The sequence below is a fragment of the Neolamprologus multifasciatus genome, chromosome 18 (genome assembly GCF_963576455.1).
Source record: "Neolamprologus multifasciatus chromosome 18, fNeoMul1.2, whole genome shotgun sequence".
NCBI classification, from domain to species: domain Eukaryota; kingdom Metazoa; phylum Chordata; class Actinopteri; order Cichliformes; family Cichlidae; genus Neolamprologus; species Neolamprologus multifasciatus.
In genome coordinates, this window is record NC_140456.1 from 28687885 (window position 1) to 28710901 (window position 23017).

General features: G+C 40.9%; 1 protein-coding gene across 1 annotated transcript; it reads right to left on the bottom strand.

Annotated features, from left to right (window-relative positions):
* Positions 1-965: 965 nt before the first annotated feature.
* LOC146498298 (vasoactive intestinal polypeptide receptor-like) lies at positions 966-22701 on the bottom strand. Its single transcript, XM_085141906.1, has 13 exons — positions 22469-22701; positions 21085-21178; positions 20038-20151; positions 11028-11134; positions 10855-10952; positions 9633-9759; positions 4394-4547; positions 3215-3275; positions 2694-2760; positions 2521-2612; positions 2170-2299; positions 1578-1619; positions 966-1461 (listed from the first exon to the last, which is right to left on the bottom strand). The coding sequence occupies exons 1-13, from the start codon at positions 22526-22528 to the stop codon at positions 1270-1272; spliced, it is 1338 nt and encodes a 445-aa protein (XP_084998032.1). The 5' UTR covers positions 22529-22701; the 3' UTR covers positions 966-1269.
* Positions 22702-23017: the final 316 nt, after the last annotated feature.

Genomic DNA, 23017 nt, shown 5'->3' on the forward strand with positions numbered 1-23017 from the left:
TATGATATCCTGTTATTATATTTGTATGCCTAACATTCATTTTTATGCATCTCTCTGTGTTATGCATCCACGCGTTTTACAAATGCAACTTGCTAGCAAAGCTTGCTTGCATTCGTTAATAATCCTTGTGTAAATATGGTCACTTCTAGCTTCAAAAACCCAACATTGCAACAGCCACAGTTAGAACAGGAGTTCACAAACCCACAGGCGATGTCACGGTGGCCCCCTCCATCTTTTATATACAGACTATTGTGTGGGACCAGTGGGAAAAGTCTGGGATCCGTGAGCATGCCAATTCATGTTGTAAGTAACAAGATATTTTACAGCTAATGAAAACTTTGACCTGCTTGTCTCACTAGAGAATTAAAATAGATGAATACGTTTAAAATAAATGCAGCGGAATAAACTATCCATGCAATCCAGTTAATGGAAGTAAGTTGTTGTTACTGCGTATTTATTTACAGTCTTATAAGTTGTGGATTAATAGAATACAGCTGGTCCATCTGTTATCTGACTGCGCACTCAGACAAAAACTAAAAACCTCTGTAATCTGAACTGAATTTCACAAGCAGGAGGTTCAGTCTCTCCTCTGGAATGTTAGCCGGCAGTAATTCAGCAGAGTATCCCCTGAATAAAACTGTCATAGGCAGCATTAGGAACCTCCGCTGCACTGCCTGTGCTTTAGATTCATCCTCTGACGGTTCACAGCAGCCTGACACAGTCAATAAAGCTGCTTCCATTGTTCCCTTAAGCAACATGGGCCATTAGTGGTTGGAGACCTCTTCTGTCACACACCCTTTTGATAAACATCTTGCAGCTCGTCTCTGGTGTTATTGGTCAGAGGACATTGAATTCACTTCAGTGTCCATGAGGGTTAAGAAGAGCTTTCTCTCTGCACGTTACTGTCATTATTGTTACACCGAGGACCGACTTTTTATAACTTGCCTGTAGCCTTTTCCAGTTCCAGATATCAACAAAGCACTAATATGCAGTATGAGCCCATCTGTACATATTTCCACATGACATTGGCTTTCATACAAATATCAGAAACCAGATTGTTGGTGCAGACCTCCCTGACCAAAGGCCTCTCATTACAGCGGTTTTACCTTTCAATTCTGGCAAGAAAAATTCAGTCTCACTCAATTTTTGACAGGCAATCGCTAAAAATACTCAGTAACCAATATCGATCCTGTGGCAACAGCGTATGCGAGCCACACATTCGGTGCCTAAGGATTTAAATCAAAGAGCGACAGTAACTTTAACTGGATATCAGATGGACGAGAGGCGCTCCTGACACGCAGATGTCCGGCGTGTTGTGGGGCTGCATTTGGTCATCATGGTGATCTGGGTGCTGAAGTTGTTGCCGTTGCTGCCCATGGAGGGCTGCTGGTACTTAGTATCAGCACCCAGAAACCTCTGCAGCATCCACCTGCGCCACTTACGCTTAATCTCCGACTGCACCTGCAGGACAAGCAGAGAGGTAGACAAACAGCACAAGGAGCATCGTTAAGCAGGCATGAAACACAGGATTTAGCTAATTTATCTTAGAGAGCTTTGTTTTGTTAGAATTTACTCACCTCTCCATTTAGAAAGCAGTACAAGACAGCAACCACAAAACCCTGTTGAAGAGATGGAAAAAACACACACACACACCACCCTGTAAGAGCTGTTGTTGCACAGAAATATAAGTATGATCGCACAGCTGGGGAAACACTCAAAATACTTGCGTATGAATAATGATGGTAAAATGACGACCAACTTCAGGCTCAGACAGCAAGTTTATCATCCAGATCCCCTGGGAAATGTTCCCAGGAGATATCACTTTGAACTACAACGGTTATAAATTGAGAATACTTTCCATTGCACAGCTTCCATCATTGCACTTTGCTCTCAGAGTTTACATTCAATTTAATGCTCAGCAAACGAGCAAACTCATTATTGAAGCGTACAAAGTTAAACATGTCAGCAAAACCAAGCATTCATTTGCTCCATCTGACAAACTATCTTCATAAAACTTTGCAATCAAATGAAAGGATGTCCACTTGCGGCAGCGGTTCCGTCTAAAACGCAATATTTCAAGCCTAAAATCCACACATTCATCTATAAGTAGTGCTGCCTGCTTCTGTGCACCATTTGGAAAGTGTTGCAGACTTAATGCAGGGACGTTACCTGAAATGACCCGAGAATAAGATCGAACACCATCCTCACTTGTGGGTGAATGTCATCGGGGATGAAAGCAAAAAGAATGTAGTTTATGCCAAAGAGAGGAATCAACAACAGAGTTGATTTAGCCAGTCTCCTAAAAACATGAGATGGGAGGAAAAAGAAGTAAAGAGAAAGCTCGTGTTCAGCCGTGTTAACGTCCACAAAGGCCAGAGTCGAGTATCTGTCACTGTGCAAGAGCTTAGTCAAAATAAAAACCTAACAGCAGCAAAATTCATTAAATTAGCATCACCTGATAAGAAATGACTGCAGCCCGCACTATGATCAAGATGCTGACATTTTGCACTGAATACCTACGAGTATTGATTGGACTCCTTTCTTCCAATGTCTGGGCAATTCATCTTCTGGCGTAAAATCCGGATGATACAAATGAAGAGGAAAAAGTTCACCTGCCACGAAAGTAGCAGACTGGTTAATTTTGCATTAAGCTGAGATTGGAATGTTACTCACAAAGAGCTGCACTGACTCACAAGTATGGTGATTAAAATGGGGGTTTTGATGATCCACCAAGGGCTGTCATCAATTGTCTCCCAGCATCTGACAGGAAAAAAGGAAATGCAAACAAGAAGTTCTCAATAAGAGATCATAAAAAAACATCACTGGACTGTAAATAGAGGCAGCGAAAATGCTCCGAAGACCAGCTGTTAATCTTTGTAATGGATGAAAGAAGAGGAGCTTTGACGGTCCCTTTACTTTTCATGAAGACTTCTTAAAGAAATTACATGAAAGTTTGTTCATACCAAATATTGAAAATCGTTACAATGATACAAACTCTGGTTTCTTCTTATATTTCCATGTATGTATGCACGCTTCAAAAAGTCGCACTTATTTTCAAAGCAAAATCTAAAGTAATAAGGCATGGCTCAAGACTTTTGCACAGAACTGTAATTCTAATATCTGCATCAGTATTGGCTAAGACTTTCACAATCAGTGCATCCCAAATGATAACTTCACTTTAATCAACAAGAAAACATGATGAAGATGAACTCACCCAGGGTAATCTAAAAAAGCCTTCGTCATCGCCCACGCTGAGATAAAGATGGTCGGGGCCCCTGCAGACAAATTACAACACAAACAGAATTACCTCTAAGTTATTTCAACATTAAAATGATCTCTGTTTCTCAGAGAGAAATGATCAGCTCTGTGATTTATTTTATAGATTATTTTGCACTTATTTATTTATCTGTACCACATTTGGGCATGAGCACACTGTTATGTGTGGGTTTACAGCTGAAGCAATATTGCTTTTTAGCTATACTTATCATTCTTAACACGACTCATGTGTGCTCTGTGCCAATACTGATTCATCCTGGGTCTCTGTGGGAAAGGCTTGTTTCCATTTTCCTGCTTGCAGACACAACATTTCAAGCCTATTTCTAGATTTATTTCACTGTGAAGGGAAAATAAATATTGTTGAATATATACGTCAAAGGCAACTGAAGGATCAAAAGGTAAAATATTTTCAGATTTTAACTGAAATTAAGATGAAACTCCTCAAAGGTTCCACCTAGCACCTTTTTATGAATATATGAATTTTGATGAAAGCAGGGACCATATTGCTGTTGAAATTGAAATATAGCGGTTCAGGTCTACTTGTTTGATCTCTAAGTTCGGCAAAGAATTTAATTTATTTATATGTTACGTTTGCCATACATACATAAAGCTATTTGCCTTCCAAAAGCATTGCGGGACTCTTTGACTGAATTATAACAACGAGGACGGGTGCCAGCTGCCTGCTGCTGCTAAACTAAAGAAAACTCATTCATGTGCAGATTGAAAGTTCAGTATTTCTCTGAAGCAGCTGCATGTATTAAACCTCTTTTACATAAAATAATATATACTCCAGTTCCCTCCCATAGTCCCATGATATGCATGTTAGGGTAACTGATGAGTCTAAGTTGGCTGCAAGTATGAAAGTGTGACTGATTTCTGTCTTGGCCCTGTGAAGGCCCAACCACCAGTCCAGGAAGTATCCAGCCTCTTGCCTTATGCCAGCTGCAATAGGCTTCAGGACGGATCCAGTGGTTGTAACAAAGACTAATAAACGCATTCAGGTTGCCTGATGGCTGCACTGACACTACAGACAAATGGACACATCCGATCCCCTTGCAAATGAGATTCTGAGCTGTAAGCCTACTCATCAATAACTGGCATGAGAGCTAACACTTACCCCACCCAATGAGGATGTACCACCAGAAGTACTTTCTCTCAGAGAAGAAGGACACAGCTAACAAAGCATGAAGATAGAGGCCCTCCACAAGCAGCCAGAAGTAACTGGCCATGACCCCGTAGTGGAACAAAACCATCACTGCCTTGCAGCCCACCTAAAAAACATTAACATGTTATTGGCTTTACCAGAAATGTGCAAATGAATGTAGATACATATATAAATCTATTTCCATTTAAATGATTCATAAGGTTACTTGAGGACGTTTTTAGCAAACTAATCCCAAGGGCACAAAAAATAACAATTAAAGGTCAATACACGTGCTATCTTGTAGTTGGGCTGATTATACTGACAGAGTATTTGACCATTTAGATCTGTAATCTGCAGTAAATGTAACTGAAATCCAAGTTTAAAGCTCCTTGCGCCAATATTAGGAGAAACCACTGCTGATAGGTTTAACATAGTCCACACTGACCCACTGCAATGTCTGCACCATAACTTAAAATGCCAAATGGGAAAATGCTTTCAGGCAAATATTGTTATTGAGTTAAACAGAACTAGAAGAAGCCTAAAATTCCACTCTCACTATCAAGACGGCCTAAAGCTGTTAATCAGCTGAGCTAAGCAAACAACTTAGGGTTAGAGTTCCAGGGCTGACAAATAAACTGGGACTGGGGCAGTCGAGAACTTGGTAAGCAACAAAATTAAATAGATATGCAAAATATGCTTGTGTTATATGTTCCAGTCAGAAGTCTAACTTCAGCACTTTGAACCAACAGTAACTTGAAAATGAGTGACTTCCACAGTACAACATTATAACAAGTTCCAGCGTCGTGTGTCATTAACTTCTGTTTATTGTCGCTTATTGTTCTTTGTTTTGTTTTATTTGCTGTTCAAGATCTGTGTGTGGTCCTCTTTTCTCTTGTTTCTTTCTCCTCACCCTCAGATGTCTGCCTCTCCCTGGAGCCTTGAGGTGTCTAACTGTTAAAAGGGAGTTCTTCCTTCCCACTCTCACCAAGTGCTGCACATAGACAACTGTTATACTGGAGATGTGAGCAGGACAGACGGAACAACTGACGGAAAAAGTGTGGACTTTATACCAGTTTTTAAATTGTGTTGATAGGCCACGTAAAACCAGAGTTATGATAAAAACAAATATATGCAATGTTTGGTTTTCTTCCTGAATACTATCGTTGTTTATATTTACTGCGGGAAGAAACGGTAAAAACTGTGTTTTATAAGGAAAACGCCTGTGAGCAAAAACAAAACCAAAAAAACCCACTCTTTCCTATTGGTGGAAAAATGTACCATGTCGACCAATCAAAAAATAATATGGCAACATGGCATTTTGTTGTTTAGGAAGGGGGGAAGTTTTAGGAGTGACGGCAGTGTTTTGAGATGTGAGAGATTTGAGACGTTCAGCGCAAATCTTGTGTAGTTAGTGTGTAGTGTAGTCAGTAGTTTTGTTGTGTGTCAGAACAATGAGGCGACTGCTGAATGTTACAGGTGTTACAGCAGTGATACATCTCCTGTTGTCAGGCCTGCATGTATCAGGCTGTTGTTCTCCTTTATCTCATAGTGGACAGAAATTGTTTTTTGGAGTGGCACAAATAATTTGTGTGGCATCAAATTTGACTGCATTTTTAGGTAAACAGCTGCAAAAACTTTGTTTGCATAACTCAGTTACTTTTTTGAAGAAGTAACTATATAATTAATTGCCCAACATTTGTCATTATTTACTGTATTTTGCAGACAGAGAGTTACAGGAGTCTCTCCCAGACCACAGACTCATAATATAAGTCAGAGCTTTATTTTAAAAAAAGAAAAGAAAAAAAGAAAGTTTTGTTTTCAAGATTTTCATTTTTTTAAAATTTTCATTTCAAGTGGGCTAAAGCAGTTAATTAAAAGTAGTCTAACATAAATGTAAACGCTGTAATTTGATTATTTTAATAAACCATGTAACTTGGATGGATTCGATGCTGGCGTGACCACAGTGCACACGTCTAATGTTGCTCACAGTGGTCCAAGGGAGGAGGTTTGTGTGTTTGCTCAGACACATGAAAAATTAGAGGGAACATTGGTTATACCTCACAACATAAAGCACTTTCAGCTAATGATTGTGAATTGCAGCTATTGCTAAAAGCATATAATTGAGCAGGTGGCAGAGTGGAGTACCCACACAAGAAAGATGACATCACAACAAGATTTGTAAGCCGATCCATAATGTGTTAGATTCGCTTTTGAGACGAATAAACAGGAAGCACACGTGGGTGCCTGGACCATCATTTCCAAAAGTCTCAGTTTTGTCCTGCTGTATGCACACATGAACAAGGTTTCAAAACTAAAACCAGCGTTGTTTGCAGAAGTGCCCTAAGATGCTTGTATTAGATATCAAGTTTAAAATAAATCCTTTTTACTGTGGAATTTGCCTTATTGTACAGCAGCAACATATGGTTCAATTCTGATGGCATTATTTACTTAACTTGTCGTTCATATCACGTTAAACACGGCTGCAGAGATGTATTTTTTACCTAAAACATTCACACTTTAAAGGTATATCCAGAGGAAATGCATTGACCTTTAAAAAGATGAGGACGACATAACAGACTAGACATTTTAAACTAGCCAGGCCAGTTTTAGTCCCCGTGGACCAAGCTAATAAAAAATAGGACTTGTTTTCTTGTTGTGAACAATGTGAATATTTAACATATTTAACAGACAAAGTGCAGTCAGTGTAAAACATTACACAGAACCAGCCTCTCTAACGCTGTCAGGGAGCTTCTGTTCCACTAACATCAGGTTCATTCTCGCTTATCTAAGATAAACAATCACACTTGATACACATTAAATGCATATGTTTGCAACTTAGTTTTATTTCAGTGTTATCAAACAATACTGTTGTTCTATTATTTTTCCATCTTCTTCATTGTTATCAAATGTAACATTGCTTGGTACTCTCTGTCCTGCTGGGTTGACGTTATTGGCCCACTCTTCTGTGCAACATTGCTTCAGTTCATTGAAGTTTGCAGGCATTCATTTATGCACAGTTCTCTTAAGGGCCTAGTAGTGCTGTCAGGGTCCTGGGTTGGTGACCCAGTGTTTTGATTTTTTTATCATTATACACTGGTAGGATCACGAGAGGATGGGGATTAGTAATCTTTGGTTTCATCCTGGTTTATGACCATGTTTCGGTTTCTGTTTTGCATTTGTAGCTCTCTAGTTCTTCTGGGTTTGTGATTTCTAGTTCTTAGATTTAGTTCTGCCCTCGGGTTTATTCTCTTGTTCCCCAGTCAGTCATGTGTCTGAGTGTACTTCCTATTTACTTCCTATGTAAATAGGAAGTAAATAGTACATGCTTTCCTATGTACTTCCTACTTGTATTTCCTGTTTTATTTTCATAGTCTGTGTCCTATGTCAGTGTATCTAGTTTTCTTTCCTGCTCCTCATCCTCTCGTGATCCTCCTGTGTATTTTAGTCCTCAGTCTTCCCCTGCTTGTTGTCACGTCGTTAACCTTCACACACCTCCTCAGTGCTGTGCGTTTCCTCTGTGTTCCTAGTCTCCGTAGCTCCTGATTGTTAGTTTAGGTTTCTTGTTTTCCAGTTCCTTGAGTCCTGAGTTTGTTAGCTCTAGTTATTATGCTTCGCTTTTTGTTTTCTGTATTCAAGATTTTTCCCAGGAATAAAGCTGTGCTTTAAGTTTAACCCTCCGTCTGTGAGTCCTGCATTTGGGTCCTCCTTCCTTCCTGCCCTGTGCATTTCAGTCAGGTTGAGATCTGGACTGTAATTATTGAAACCTTTTCTTTTTCTGCCATTCTGTTGTAGATTTGCCAGATCATCATCCTGTTACTTGGTCCAGTTTCAGCCAGGCTTCAGCTGTTGGCCTCACATCTGAGTCTAGAATACTTTGGCATACAGAGGAGTTCATGGTTGACTCACAGGTCCTGTGGCTGCAAAGCAAAGCCGAAATCATAATGCTTCCTCCACCGTGCTTGACAGTTGGTTTTTAAAAGAAAGAGGCTTTGTCCTGACAATACTTGAACCCTGGTTCAGTCCTTTTCTAAATATACTGTCCTGAACTTTAACATTTAACACACTAACTGAGGTCTATTGAGTTTAAAATGTAGCCCTTGGATTTTTCGCAGTTTCTCTGAGCATTGAACAGTCTACCTATCCATGTAATTCCTTCCTTAATTGGAAGCAGTGAGGGTGTAGTTAATTTTTACACACTGCATCTTGGATTTTGGTTTAAATTGTATTTAATATGTCATGTTTTATATTTCTGCTTAGGTTGTATTTTAAGACCTTCTAAAGACCAGGTTTTTATAATGTCCTGAAATGACATTATTATTAAACAGGACATATTTTCATTTTATCAGGTCTGTCTATAGTTATTTTGGTATCCACATAAATGAAGTGGTGACACAACACCAGGGTTAGATTAAAACTAGGAATGTGTGTTCTTGCAACTCTCTGTGTTATTTTGCACGAGGTTTTCCGCTTTCACCCCAACTGTATTTTTACAAGCTAAGTAGTGTGCCTTACACCAAGTAAACAAAAGTTTACTCCTTTTGTTTTCGCTTTTTCACTGAGGAGTTTAGAAATCTGTGAGATATTTAGCAGCTGTGTTTAGGTCAGGACAGCCGGTGTACCCTGAAGGAGAAATGTCTAAACTCAGCCATAAAGCAACAGCACTTAGCGATATAGTAAAGCGGGTGATTTACAGCGAGTTGATCCAGTCCTCTCTGGTAATAAAGTGGCAAGAAAACAGCACTAACGTTGGTGACTTGATCAATCACATAACAGGGAGCAATGCCACATCTAGGAGCTTATCTAAATACTTAACTTATCAGTTATGACGTTGTGGCATGTTGTGGTAATAAAGTCAATACAGCACTCTGAATGTGATTTATTGACAAAGCTGTCTGTAGTTCAGGCTTAATGTTCAAGTTCAGGCTTAATGTTTGGCAAACAGGAACTCTCACAACATCCTGGTGCACAGATGAAAAGGGAAACATCATTTTAAGAGCAGAAGTGCCTCGGCAAACACTGCTACACCCAGAACGCTGAGTAAACTTTGAGACAAAGCATTAAAGTCAGAGTGGGAAAGCAGCTGCTGAGCAACGATGCCGAACTTCAGTTAGGCAGAGAGGGAAATCAATTCGCGCAACCAGTCCAATAATAGAAAAATCATCCTGCAGAGCTTTCAGCAGCAAAGAGAAAGGACGGTGAACGGCGTACTCACAGATGCTTGGCAATCTGTCTCGCCGACTTCGTACAGAACCACGTCCTTGATGAAAACAGTCACAGCTTTCAGTATGAAAGACACAAACAGATGCATGTGGATGTAGTTTCTTGTGCACTGCAGCTTCCTGAAGAAGAATACAAATACACAGAAAATGAACAGGCAAAATACTCCCGACTGGTTACAGTGAATGAGCTCCTCATGGTTCTCGGAAATCATCAGAAAAAAAGTGTATCAAGAGAATATGCACTAGAAACTTCACTGACTTAGTTCAGAGGAGCATAGAACAGATGTGCTTTTCAGCTCAGGACAGCAGCTATTCTAAGCACTTAGTGTACATGATTATCGCCTTGTAATTTCCTACCACTGTGCTCTGCTGTGCTGCTATCTAAATGTCACAATTCATTTAAATTGTGACATAAAGGCTTTCTTTCTGCATGTCTCCCACTTTGGATGTAGCCTTTTCAGGGACATAATATTTATCAGGGATGCGGAGCAAGGAAACAAACAAGAACAAATCGGTGTGTAGGGGGAGAGAAGCAGGGGGTGCTGAGAAAATGTCACTAATGTAAATTCTCTCTTTTGCCTGCTTTCAAACAAATACCTTCCCCGTGACACGATGACCTGGGGTGAGTTGCGTAAACGCAGCAGGACGGTTGAGCTGAGATGAAGTATCACTGCATGTACGCCGCATCTGCACCCCGACATAAACAGCAGGCGCTGCCAACATCCTGCGTCTCCGCTCCAGAATGCAAACCCGATCGCATGTCAAAAAACCCAAAGAGTAAACACAGCGCTTGCTGTTTAGCCCGCGACACACAAACAGCCTGAAATGCAAGCACAGCCAGCTGATGTTTATTAGACGCTACACACACTTGCCGCTTAAACCTGTTCTAATGATCCACGCCAACAATCACTCACATGCGTTTTTCTCCACGACCTTGTGACCTTAAGGTTAGGACAGAGCATACAGTGAATAACAGATGCTCATCTAAGTGATCTGACTTCACGGTTTGACTTGGTGACTGCTTGCACCCACCCACATTTGGACGACTTCTCCCACTTAATCCGGTTACATTGCTGTGTGAAAAGACTGTAAGACCTCAATAAAATGCAGGAAGCATGGTAGGAAATGAGAGATCGACAGGGTTTTCTTGCTTTAATAGGTGTTTGATTGTCTTTATGTGGGAACATTGAGCAGTGTTACGATGGATCACCTTACCGGAAGAGACACAATATGACGATAGCGACTGTCAGAGAGATGAGCGACACGCTGTGACCGATGGTGTATCCCACTTTGATGGCGTGGAAGAATACCTCCTGTAACAATACGTTTCAGTACACAGTTCATCAGGTATGGGACATTTCACTTAAAGTTCCAGTTGCCACACTCACTTCATGGCTATCCATGGTGGTGTTGGGATTATATCCACAGTCTGCTATGTAGGAGTCCATGCTGACTGAGGTCCAACCATCTGCGGTGCAGGTCTTTGACAGGTTACCTAATGAGCAAAGGGACAGAGGAACAACACTGGAAATTATTCGTATTACTTTACGCCGCTCTTCCTGCTATCCTTTAACAGTACAATAAAGTGCTTGTTGAGATGGGAGTTGTAAGAGCTGCAGGGCAGACATACCACTGCATTGAATTAAAACATGCTGAGACTCATGTCTCCCTGGAATACACCCAAATAATCAAAGGAAACAGAATGAATGACTGAAGGGGCTCAGCCGCCCAACTGGCACAGAGATGCTGAGGCAATTCCCATGTGCACTTGCTTCCATCTGTTTCTTAATTATGTGAAGGGTGTACACACAAACACCAGGTGGCCATCAGTCAAGCAGGGATATTTTGGTCTGTTCTGCCCACAGAGGGCAGAGGTGAAAGGTGCATTTAGACTGACAATTAAGAAACTGCAGGACCAAAATGCAGTGTTGCAGATTTGCGGTAACAAAAGATAGAACTTTTTAAAATTAAGTGTAGAGTCAAACTTGCGAGAACAATGAAGTAAATGAAATTACAGCAAGATAAAGTAAGGCTTTTTGGGTTAAAGCTGAGTCCAGTAGTTGTCCGGAGTAGCGTACAGCAGGCCAGAGATTTACTGTATTGGAAGTGCTGAAGATTAGATATGTCTGTAGATCTTTAATCTTGAGTAAAGTGCTGTTCAGCAGAGTCCTGCTCTACAGGAGAATGGAGCTTAGCTTCGTCAGTGCGAGCCTCCAAACATCAAACCGATTTGAGCCTAAACAGAAACACGTGAAAGGCAGTCCTGCTTGTGTATTAATCACCAGGAGATGTGATATAAAACAGATGAAAGAGGCAAAGGTGTGGGCCATAGTCAGGGGTTGAGTGGGTCTGCATTTTTATTTATTTTTTTATTATTATTTTTCTTTTCTGGAACAACTGCAGGTGTCCATAAGTTATGTTTGCGGTACTTCAGCATCTAGCTAGCCCCACAGAAGTGATCTTTTTTAATTCTCAGGTAATTTCAAATCCAACGCTTCTATCAGCTCAACAAACATCAGCAAACACATAAACTGTTTGTGTGCAGTTTGTCTCACAGTGTGTTGCTAAAGGTCCAGTATTCCTGTGGTGTATTTTACAGGAAGAGAAAAGAAAGAGCTAACTTCACTCAGAGATGGAGAAAGATAAGAAAGACAGAACAGGAAAGGAAGAAGAGGGGTTAAAGATAAGGACTGATCATTGGTGTGTGATAAACTGGAAATTTAAAGCTTACGTGTAAGTTCTCACATTTTTAAATCAGATATCTGGTCTGTACACATGACATTATGTTTTTTCATATTGTGAAACCTGCTGCTAAACAAACTGACGTAGACTCGCTGTGTTATTTAAAGGTTGCATGAAAATCCTCTGCAGAATATGGTAAATGGTCTGTATTTATATAGCGCTTTACTAGTCCCTAAGGACCCCAAAGCGCTTTACATATCCGGTCATCCACACATTCACACACTGGTGATGGCAGCTACATTGTAGCCACAACCACCCTGGGGCGCACTGACAGAGGCGAGGCTGCCGGACACTGGCGCCACCGGGCCCTCTGACCATCACCAGTAGGCAACGGGTGAAGTGTCTTGCCCAAGGACACACCGACCGAGACTGTCCAAGCTGGGGCTCGAACCCACAACCTTCCGATTACAAGGCAAACTCCCAACTCTTGAGCCACGATCGCCAGAATAAACAGGTTAGTTTGCTGTGAGGGGTTTAAAGTAAAGAACTGTGTGTGACTGGTGCACAGTGGCTGTGGTTTCATGGTCAGAGTTAGGTTACATAAAGTGTAGCAGACATGAATCTGAAGTTAAGCTGATGATGCTGAGATTCATTCAGCAAATTTCACCTTCATACCAATTTTATACCTTCTAGAAAAAAGACAGAATACACACTGTACTGTCAGTGTGGAGGATGGAAATCAGCCAAGACAACTCATAAAACATCTGCTTACATCTGGTTGAATTAAGTTGTGTACATCCACAAAGAGCAGCAGGTCAGCTGGTCACAGCCTTTACACTAAGAAAATCTACTGGAGCTCCCAATAGAAATTATTGTGATTTATGATTCTTTTCCCCACACTGAGCCAACTGATTTCAGGGTTCCCCACATGCTGAATCCTCCCATTTAACCTCTTTCATGTTTAGAGGCAACGTCACCCTCTACAATGTAAGAAACACAAAATAGAGCTGTTTTTTCATTTTCTTTCTTTTTCTCTGCTCATGTTCTACTTACCTGATTCAAGCTTTATTGGAATTCAAATTTAGACTGGAATAAAGTTTATATTCACATCTACTAATATTATTTTATTTTTACAATGATAGAGCACAAGGTTCAGATAGTGTTGCACAAAAATAGGTGTTATAAATGTTCTTCAAGGAGCTACTTTTCACTTTCTTACTTTGAGTACATTTAAGAGCCTTTCTGGAGTATTTTTAACACTAGTATCTGAACTTCTATGTAAGTATAGAATGTCTATACTTTTGCACTTCTGCTTAGCTGAGTGCAGGACCCTGCACAGATAAGTGGAGCTCTGTACAGTACAGGTCAGACCTCAGTGCTAGGCAGATTACAGCAGAAAGTTTCTATTTCCAAAGTTTTGTGGAAAAGCAAAAGCAAAAAGAATTGAAAAGGCCTCTTTTTAGGTCCTATTTACGTCTTTATGTAATGGAAAGGCAGAATATGTGCCATATGATACAGAGAGGATTTAGATTTTTACAGTGTGACGAAAGCTAGAAATGGATCCATGAACTAATTAGACCTGAAAACTCATGTCCCTCCCTTCATGAGCGTCTAATCTTGAAGCATGGATTGACTGCTCCGTGCTTTTTGTTCAGTCTCTTATTGTGTCATACTTCTTTCCTCATCTCCCTTCCTACCAGTAAAGAATAGAAGCTCCGTGATCTGGTGACAAATTAATCCACGTCCTGAATGCTGCTGTGGAAATCAAAATGTAGGACATTCCACACATGGCGCAATCGTATCACTCCGCAGCCGCTATCGAATCAGCACCGAGTTGGGAAATGACCAACAAGCCAAAGTCTTAGAATGTATTTGGCACCAAAATTTGGTTCGCTCACAAATACCTGAGCAGCGTAACGCAGAGAAGACGGAGGCTTAGCTTCCTCAAACAACATGACAAGACACAAAGGCGAAGCTAAGCCCCTGCTGTTTCAGCCCATGCCACCACTGGATTTAGCCTGTTTGAGGGATTGCCAGAAGAATGCTTTCATCATTCCCCAAAACATGACTGCAAGGATTTTCAGTGTTCAAGTTCATCACCACATAATCATTTTTATTTTCTTTTTACTTCTTGGCTTTTCCCGCCAGTATTGTACAGTCAAAGCCTTATCCTATCTAAGTATATCCAAATGTTTGATCCATAGTATTATTATAAATCAACTTCATGTCAAATTCATGCATGTAGGTGAACCTGTTGACAGCTGGGCACTCTGTCATTCTCAGCCTGTAGAGAGGGTGAGCACTATTAAAAGAGATGAATGGCTGCATGTTTGTGTTAGATCTGCTAGGTAAAGAGTTCATGAGAATGGCAACTCTGTCTCAACTAAATTTATGACCCCGAATCTCTATGGCACCATGTTTCGCAATGCTTGTTTTTGTGTGTGAGGCTTATAAAATGAATAGCCCGGGATGTGTCAATACCTTCAGTCTTTTGCAACGATTCTCAGGAGTGAGGTTAAGTTAGACTTCATGACATTCTGTGAAAAACGCTTACAAAGAAGAATGTATGCATCGTGTGTCTGTAACCTGCCAAGGCCTTAAAGAGCTTTCGACAACTAAATAACAGGAAAAATACACAGTGGTTGAATGACTTAAACGTTTTTTTTTCCTGCTTTCTTGCACAGATATCTGGACCGTTCATCACCACTTCATTAGTCCTTCTTTCATGACCTGAATGTAGACCAGGTTTAACCATCAGAGACCTGTGCTGATAAGGTGATTTGCTGCATAATTGATATGGTCCACATCAATGCAGCACAACACTGCACAGAGGGGGCTGTTGATCCTGTAAACCTCCTGACATGTCTGTGAAATATGCCTCCTCTGACTTCAACCCCACAGATCCAGTGATTCTTCATCTGCCCCGTCTTTTCCCTGGAGTGCTATCCGCTCTCATATCATACTATCTCCCATCTGGGCCACATAACAGCTTCCCACACAACCTTTCTTCCCCTTACTGAGTGTTCATGTAGCTGATATTTACTCGATGGTACAAAATGTTCTAATGTACCCTGCATAATCCACAAGTACTGGCTAGATTACGGCTATAGGACCTCCTTTCCAGGTTCAGTACATGATACAAGCAGTGTTTTCATTAACAAGTACGAGTGCAGGTGTGCTACACCTGTGGCAGCTCGTTTATTTTGCTCTCCATCTTTTTTAAATGTCAGGGGTTATATATATATTTACAGTATTTGCAGCTGCTGACAGGGTAAGACTTTTGGCACACCCATCAAATATTAGCAAACATACCTCAACGTCTGTTCCAGACTGTTGGACAACATTTGAGGAAACCTACAATTCAACCCGGAGATGGTAGCAAGACATTGCACGCCATTATCCGGATATAGAACCGTATAATGGCTCTGGGGTTAAATGTGGGCGTAGAAAATATGCTGTACTGAAAAGTGTCCTGTACATTCCCAAAGACAAGCAGTGCACATAGAACAGAGCTCAGGCTATGTACCACTATAAAAGTGGGTAATACATGGGTGGATTCACATGTGTTGTTCAGTCTTGATTTTCATTATTTGATCCTGTTGACCAAAACAATTCACTTTTATGATATTATTATTACAGCTATACATCTATCTATACAAAATATCCAGAAGGGCTATTAGCCAAATTCATCTTTAATTAACGACTGAAGTCCACTCGGAGCAGGGGAGTCAGGATATTATGGGTAGTACTAACATGATATCAAATTTGAATTTTCAAATATTATGTTTACTGGTGTAGACTGAGCATGCATAACATTATGAGCACTGACATCATCATTCATAAAGTGAATAACACTGGTCATCTATTCTTCATGGCTCCTGTTAGTAGGTGGGATATATTAGGGAGCAAGAGAACATTTTGTCCTTAAATCGTAAGGATTTGAGTGAGTTTCACAAGGGCCAGATTATGATGGCTACACGACTGAACGTCAGAACATCTCCAAAAGTGCAGCTCTTGTGAGGTGTTCCTGGTCTGCGGTGGTTAGTCTCTTTCACAAGTGGTCCAAGGAAGAAACTGTGGTGAACCTGCGACAGGGTCATGGATGACCAAGGGTTATTGATGCACGTGGGCACCGGTACAACAGATGACCTACGGAAGCTCAGACTGCCCAAAAAGTTTATGTTGGTTATGATAGAAAGGTGTCAGACTACACAGACATCAGTCGTTGTGTATAGGCTGTAAACTGGCAACAATGGCCACGCGAGCACCACAACTGGACCATGGAGCAATGGAAGAAGGTGACTGAGTAACTTTCTTTTACATCACATGGATGTAAAAGAAAGCGTCACTTACCTGGAGAACACCTGGAACCAGGATGCATTATGGGAAGAAGGCAAGCCAGCAGACGCAGTATGATGGTTTGGGAAATGTTCTGCTGGGAAACTTTGGGTCCTGCCATCCATGTGGATGTTACTTTGACACGTACTACCTATCAAACCATTGTTGGAGACCATGTGCACCCTTTCATTCAATTCAATTCAATTCAATTTTATTTATATAGCGCCAAATCACAACAAAAGTCGCCTCAAGGCGCTTCATAGATACAGAGAAAAACCCAACAATCATATGACCCCCTATGAGCAAGCACTTTGGCGACAGTGGGAAGGAAAAACTCCCCTTTAACAGGAAGAAACCTCCGGCAGAACCAGGCTCAGGGAGGGGCGGCCATCTTTCATGGAAACTGTATCCCCTGATAGCTGTGGCTAAAAGCAAAAATGGTTCAGGAACGGTTTGAGGAGCACAACATGTTTGAGGTGTTGACTTGGCCAGATTTCAATCCAAACTAACATCTTTGGGATGCGCTGGACAAACAAGTGTGATCCATGGAGGCTCCACCTCACAACTTACAGGACTTAAAGGATCGGTTGCTAACGTCGATGGTTCAGGGTTGTTTTGGCAGCATAAGGGGGACCAACACAATACTAGACAGGTGGTCATAATGTTATGTCTGATCGGTGTATAGCGTCTCCTTTAGTGCTACAACTTGGCCACTATGTTCAAAATATAGAAGAGAGAGGTTTATTCATGTGTTTTCACTGTCTTATCAGCAGCAGGAGCTGAGCTAACGGACCAACCGCAACTTTACAAACACAAATAAATCAAGAAAATATTATTTTTGAAAACAAACAGCTCAAACATGCAGCTTTGTTGTCACCACCAATAAATATTACACAAAGCGTGGTAAATTTAGCCACTACAAACTTCTTCTTTTTTTATGATTAGCATAGCTTTATAAAGAGCCACACCTGGGATTTTACAGCTATGGCTGTTTGTTCCTGTTACATTTCTCAAGGCTCCAATTTTAAATTAAAGCCCCTTTGCCAGTCAACTACAAATAAACATCTCCATCAACTCTTACTTCATGATTAACTGAGGAGACGCTACGTGGCAATTATTGACAAATGGAGATGTTGAGGAAACTCAAAGGGGTACATTCCCAGGAACTACTGTACAGACATGGTGCAATTCAGCCAGAAAATTCCCAGGAAAGTGTTTTCCTTTACAGATAATTAGCACAACTTCCCTGTTAGGCTTTCACCAAATAAAGAACAAATAACCAGTGTGGCTCTTTAATGAGTGTATGGCGTCTACATTGGAAGTTGTTATCTTGTTTCCTGCTACTGTTTTGAATTTATTGTATTATTTATGATATTCAAGATGTGGTGGTAGAAAAGATAAGATGTAGGGCCAAAATAGCATCATGGGTATGAGCCACTAGGACACTCCATAATTTCTATTTCTGGTCTCAGATATGGAGCGTGATGATACTGGCACAGGCTCAATAGCAGGGATATTTGGAACAATAACAACAAAATGGAAGTTAAGGAGGGATCGAGATGAGCAGCACGCCAGCATCTCTCTGATTCATTTTAATATCCCATGCTTAACTCATGTTTCCATGAATACGCATTTAATTTCAGGTTAATCTCAGACTCAGGGATACAGACATAAAAAAGAAAAATGGCATTACGAGGCTTAGTAATCATGTGATGTACTATTTATAGGCTGTTTAAGACTGAAATTGTTTTTATTATGTTGTATGTGGCATTTTTGCCGAACTACATTAAAATTCTCAGATAGATTCGTTATTTTTTAGAGACTTTAAGGCATCTTAGCAACTAAGTGACTATTCACAGGCCACTTTATTAGATACACCTTGCTAGTACCAGGCTGGACCCCCTTTTCCCTTCAGAACTGCTTTAATTGTCAGTGGCACAAGCTGAACAAGATGCTGGAAACATTCCTGAATTCACTGTCATGTTCAAGAAACCATTTTGAAATGAGCTGAGCTTTGTGACGAGCCAAGAAAATGTCCTCCATCCCACGGTACCATCACCAGCCTGAACTGTTGACTTGCATGTTGTCTACACCAATTTCTGACCCTGCCATCTGAATGCTGCAGCAAAAATCGAAGCTTTATCAGACCAGGCAACATTTTTCCAATCTTCTGTTGTCCAATTTTTTTCAAGCCTGTGCAAAGTGTAGTCTCAGTTTCCTGTTCTTAGCTGACAGAAGTGGCACCGGGTCTTCTCCTGCTTTAGCCCATCTGCTTTCCAGAGCGGCAATTTGTGTGTTCTGAGATTCTCATATGCACACCTTGGTTACAACAATAGTGCCACGGTGGTGGGGTGGAAAGCACTGTTCTCTCACAGAAAGGAGGTCAAAAGTTCAAAGCCACTAGCCTCTTGGGGCCTTTCTGTGTGTTCCTGCAAGGATACTTTCTGGCTTCCTCCCACAGCCCCAAAACATGGTAGTTTAGTTGGAGATTCTAAATTACAATCAAGAACATTAAGAGTAAACTGGATGAGATGAAGGCAAATTATTCTTTAGCCTGAGGCTACCCTGACAACAGCCAGAAATACAAAACATAAGGCTTTGAAATTCAAAAATGGTCAACTGGTTTGTGGCCCTGTAACATCAACCACTGCAATAAAGATCATTGTCATATTACTACGTTATACACAAAGTTAGCGAATGTTAGCAAACCACTGCATTCTGCAGATACTGAGTTCTGTTTCCGTCTGCATGACGAAAGTAAAACCAATATTTTCTGTCCTCTGAGCTTGATTTTGGTCACCTGCAATTCTGGGGGAAATTTCCTCAGACTGTTTCTACGTTCTGCTAGTGGGGACTGAATGGATGATAAATCTGTGCATTCATTTGCTACAGGTAACATTTTTTACTTTTATGACTTGATATTAGATTTGTTGTTTATATCAAAAGATGACTTAGAGCAGCTTTAACTCTGCTTGTAAATATTTTTTAAGTCACACATATATTTAAGAAATCACTGAGGTGCATATTCAGTGTTGTCTGTCTGTCTGCAAGATTACTCATTCATGAAGCTTGATGGAGAGGTGAAGCAAGTATAAAGAAACTGCCCTTTAATTTAGTGCTGATGCTGATACCTTTGCAAAAATGGGCATTTTAAGATCTTCTATAATTTCTCTATGTATTTACCAATAGGTGTCAGTGACTTTCCACCACAAATGTATGGATTCTACCCTGTGCTTTCACTTTTTCTAGTCAAATAACTAAATACTAACTTATTACTGTAACCTTCTAAGAGTAAAATTAACTAATATGCTTTTTCTCTTCTAACTCTCTTTAAAACACACACCTATATGCAACGTATATTGCAAGCTTGATTCTTACGTTCACGATCATCCTCGGAGTGAAAGAAGAGAAATTTGGGGCAAAGGATGGTTACCACCTCTCCCACATCAGCACTGGGCCAGCAGGTGATTTTGTCCCAAATCCTACTGCAACCTAGAGAGAGACAAAGAAGGAGAGGGACCAAAAACAAGTATGTTACCTAAACTCACATGCCCAAAGATAGAGAGAAACTTAATTTTGCTCACATTTTGCTCAGTGTTTCACACATGAATCCCCTCAAGTGGGAAACAGCAGCCTGTTTAAGGTGAAGGCGGAGCACGGGCGTTCCCATGGCAGCCAAAACGTGTGAGTTTAGGTCAGCTGGCATTACAGCCATGCTGGGCCCATAACAGCAGATGACCTGAGTTAACATGCTGTCACGATGACTAATAAAAAAGCTCTGTGCCCTTCGTTACACGCTGTTATTTGAATTCAACAGATCTCCGTGTCTGTCCACAGTGTGTATCCTCCCGGGATGCACAATCGGCTCACGCCACTTTCACAGCGCACCTGCTCAACAGTTTGTCACAATGAAAAATCTCCTTACCAGTGTACATTTGCATGATTACCCTGAGGATCTGACAACATTTAAACCTATTGCAAATTTAAATTAAGAACATAATGAGAGTTTAATTACTTTTGCATTGCGTGGAAACAAACAGAGTCCCATAATGCCTCCAACAGTGTCTCAGTGACTCACAGAGGCTCTATGAAACACAATTATCTTCATGTACACAGTGTATAATGTGCTGCAATAATAGCAATAATATAGCAATAATAATGCTGTTAATAGCATTTCTTATAAATGAAAAACGGGATCAGTTTTCTCTGTAACTGAATCTGCATATGTGACAAGGGGCTGACATTAGGTGGAAAACAGTGTTCAATCATGCAAGGTGTAATCTAAAGCCAGACGAGGTTGGACAGCTTTTGTTGTCTTTGGAGTTCACTGTGTCACTTCAATCAGAGCTCACTTGTATCATTAGTGAGTTAAGATGAGACAGAATAAGTAGCTCGTGGTAAGCACATACGAAGCATCTGACATACCTGTTGTTCTGTTTTCAATCTGAGACTCGCATATGATCCTCTCCTTATCGATTTCATTCATCATGTCGCACATCTGTGTGGCCACTGCAAACACCTGTGAAGAGAGTATTTGCATGTATTTTACGTACTTCTCTTTGGCCAGTGGTCGCCTTTTAAAAAGTGTTAGCAGCACTGAAAGGGTGCAGGTGCATGCAAAAAAAAACTTTGGCACCATTTGACAAATTGTTAATCTTTAAAGCAAATGTTGTTGCAAAGATTTTTTTCATGAACTTCAAAAAGTGAATCTTTAACTTTGACGCGTGAGATGACCCGTTCCGTTATATTCCTCATTCCTCATGATGTACTGGGAATTATGAAGTGACTCGGTGTGAAATATGAGGATTTACCATTGGGACGTATACAGACCATCTGCAGGAGCAGAAGATTTACTGCTCTTACTTGGATATATGAGTCTCCTCTCTATCGCATTAATCAGTCGGTATTCTGTGGCTATCGTTAGCCATGAAATGAGCCCATAGGACTCCAGTTTCTCCAGTTTTCTCCCATACAGAAGATGACTTCCTCATTTAGATTATGATTTATCTTGCACCTGCAGGCTCTGCAGCATCACTTCACCCATGATGATGGCCAGACAACAGGTTGTCATTAACCAATCAGTGCAGCCTTAAGCAAGTTGGAGAGGGGGAAACTTTCATCAGCCTAATCATCGTTCTTATTATCAAACTCATGTGCTAAAGAGCCCAACAGTCTGTGAGTTTGCACAGATGATGATGTGCAGGTGTTCTATTGTAGGGGTTTTTATCTAAATTCCAGTATGATTCATGCTTCTCTACATTAGACAGTTTGAAGAGAATCATGGTGAGGACCAGAGAGGCTGCAGAGGCAGACAAATGGGGCCGTTACCATGGTGTCCTGAAGGAAAACCAAGTTCATTGTTTCGCCTGGTAATGCATCTTAACCTTGGTCATAAAAGGACAATGAATGTCGCTGAATAACAATCCCAGTCAAGGACCACCGTTTTGTTTGCTGCTAAAAACAGAAACCTGGAGCGAAGAACTATCTGAAATTGAACTTCGTTCCATAAATTTAGGTTTAAAAAGAAAGAAAGAAAATAAACCCTTAAAAAAAACACCCAAATTAGTCCCGTCATCCACACATGCTAAACGGAATTAAGTTGCACACTGGGGCACAGCGGTGCGCCCTGCATCCACACCTCTGGAGGACCGCATGCGTATCAGCCCTGAACCCGTTTGCTGGCTTATCGCAGTGACCTGCGTGGTCAAGCTTACGCTGCTAAATCAGGCAAGCAGCTGTGGCACTGTTGACAGCGAGCCCAAGATCAGGTCATGAGAAAAAGTCAAGTTTTTAAGCGGAGTGTACTCACGGGTTCCAGCAACACGCAGGAGAACAGGAGGAAAATGCCATTTGAAAATCCCACCAACATATCCAGTGAAATATATAAACCATTAAAAAATAGTTTTAGGAAGAAAAAAAATTGGTGACAGTACAATGATAATCCGTCCCAGGACTGCAAGAGTGCACCGGCTGACTTTGCGCGGTCTTGCGCTCTGAGCTGCGTGAACTGCTCCGCTCCTGAAGTCTCCCTCCTCCTGCTCCCCCACCCCCTCCCACACAGGATTTACCTTGAACAGCCAACGAGTAACCAATGAAACGTCACCTGTGAACGTCAGTGCGCGAGGGCGTTGACGCCTACAAAGAAAAAAGATTAAATTTACTGTATTTGTCGATTCAAATGAAGAAAACAATAAAAGTACTTTTAAACTGTGGCTGAACTCTCAATGCTACCGTAAAAACGGGGTATGACAGAAAGAGAGACTTGTACTTTATTTATTTGTATTTATATTTTTGTTTTGTCTTTTAGACTACGTCATACAGATTGGGGGCAGTCAGGGGCTGTCATTATTTAGCAGGA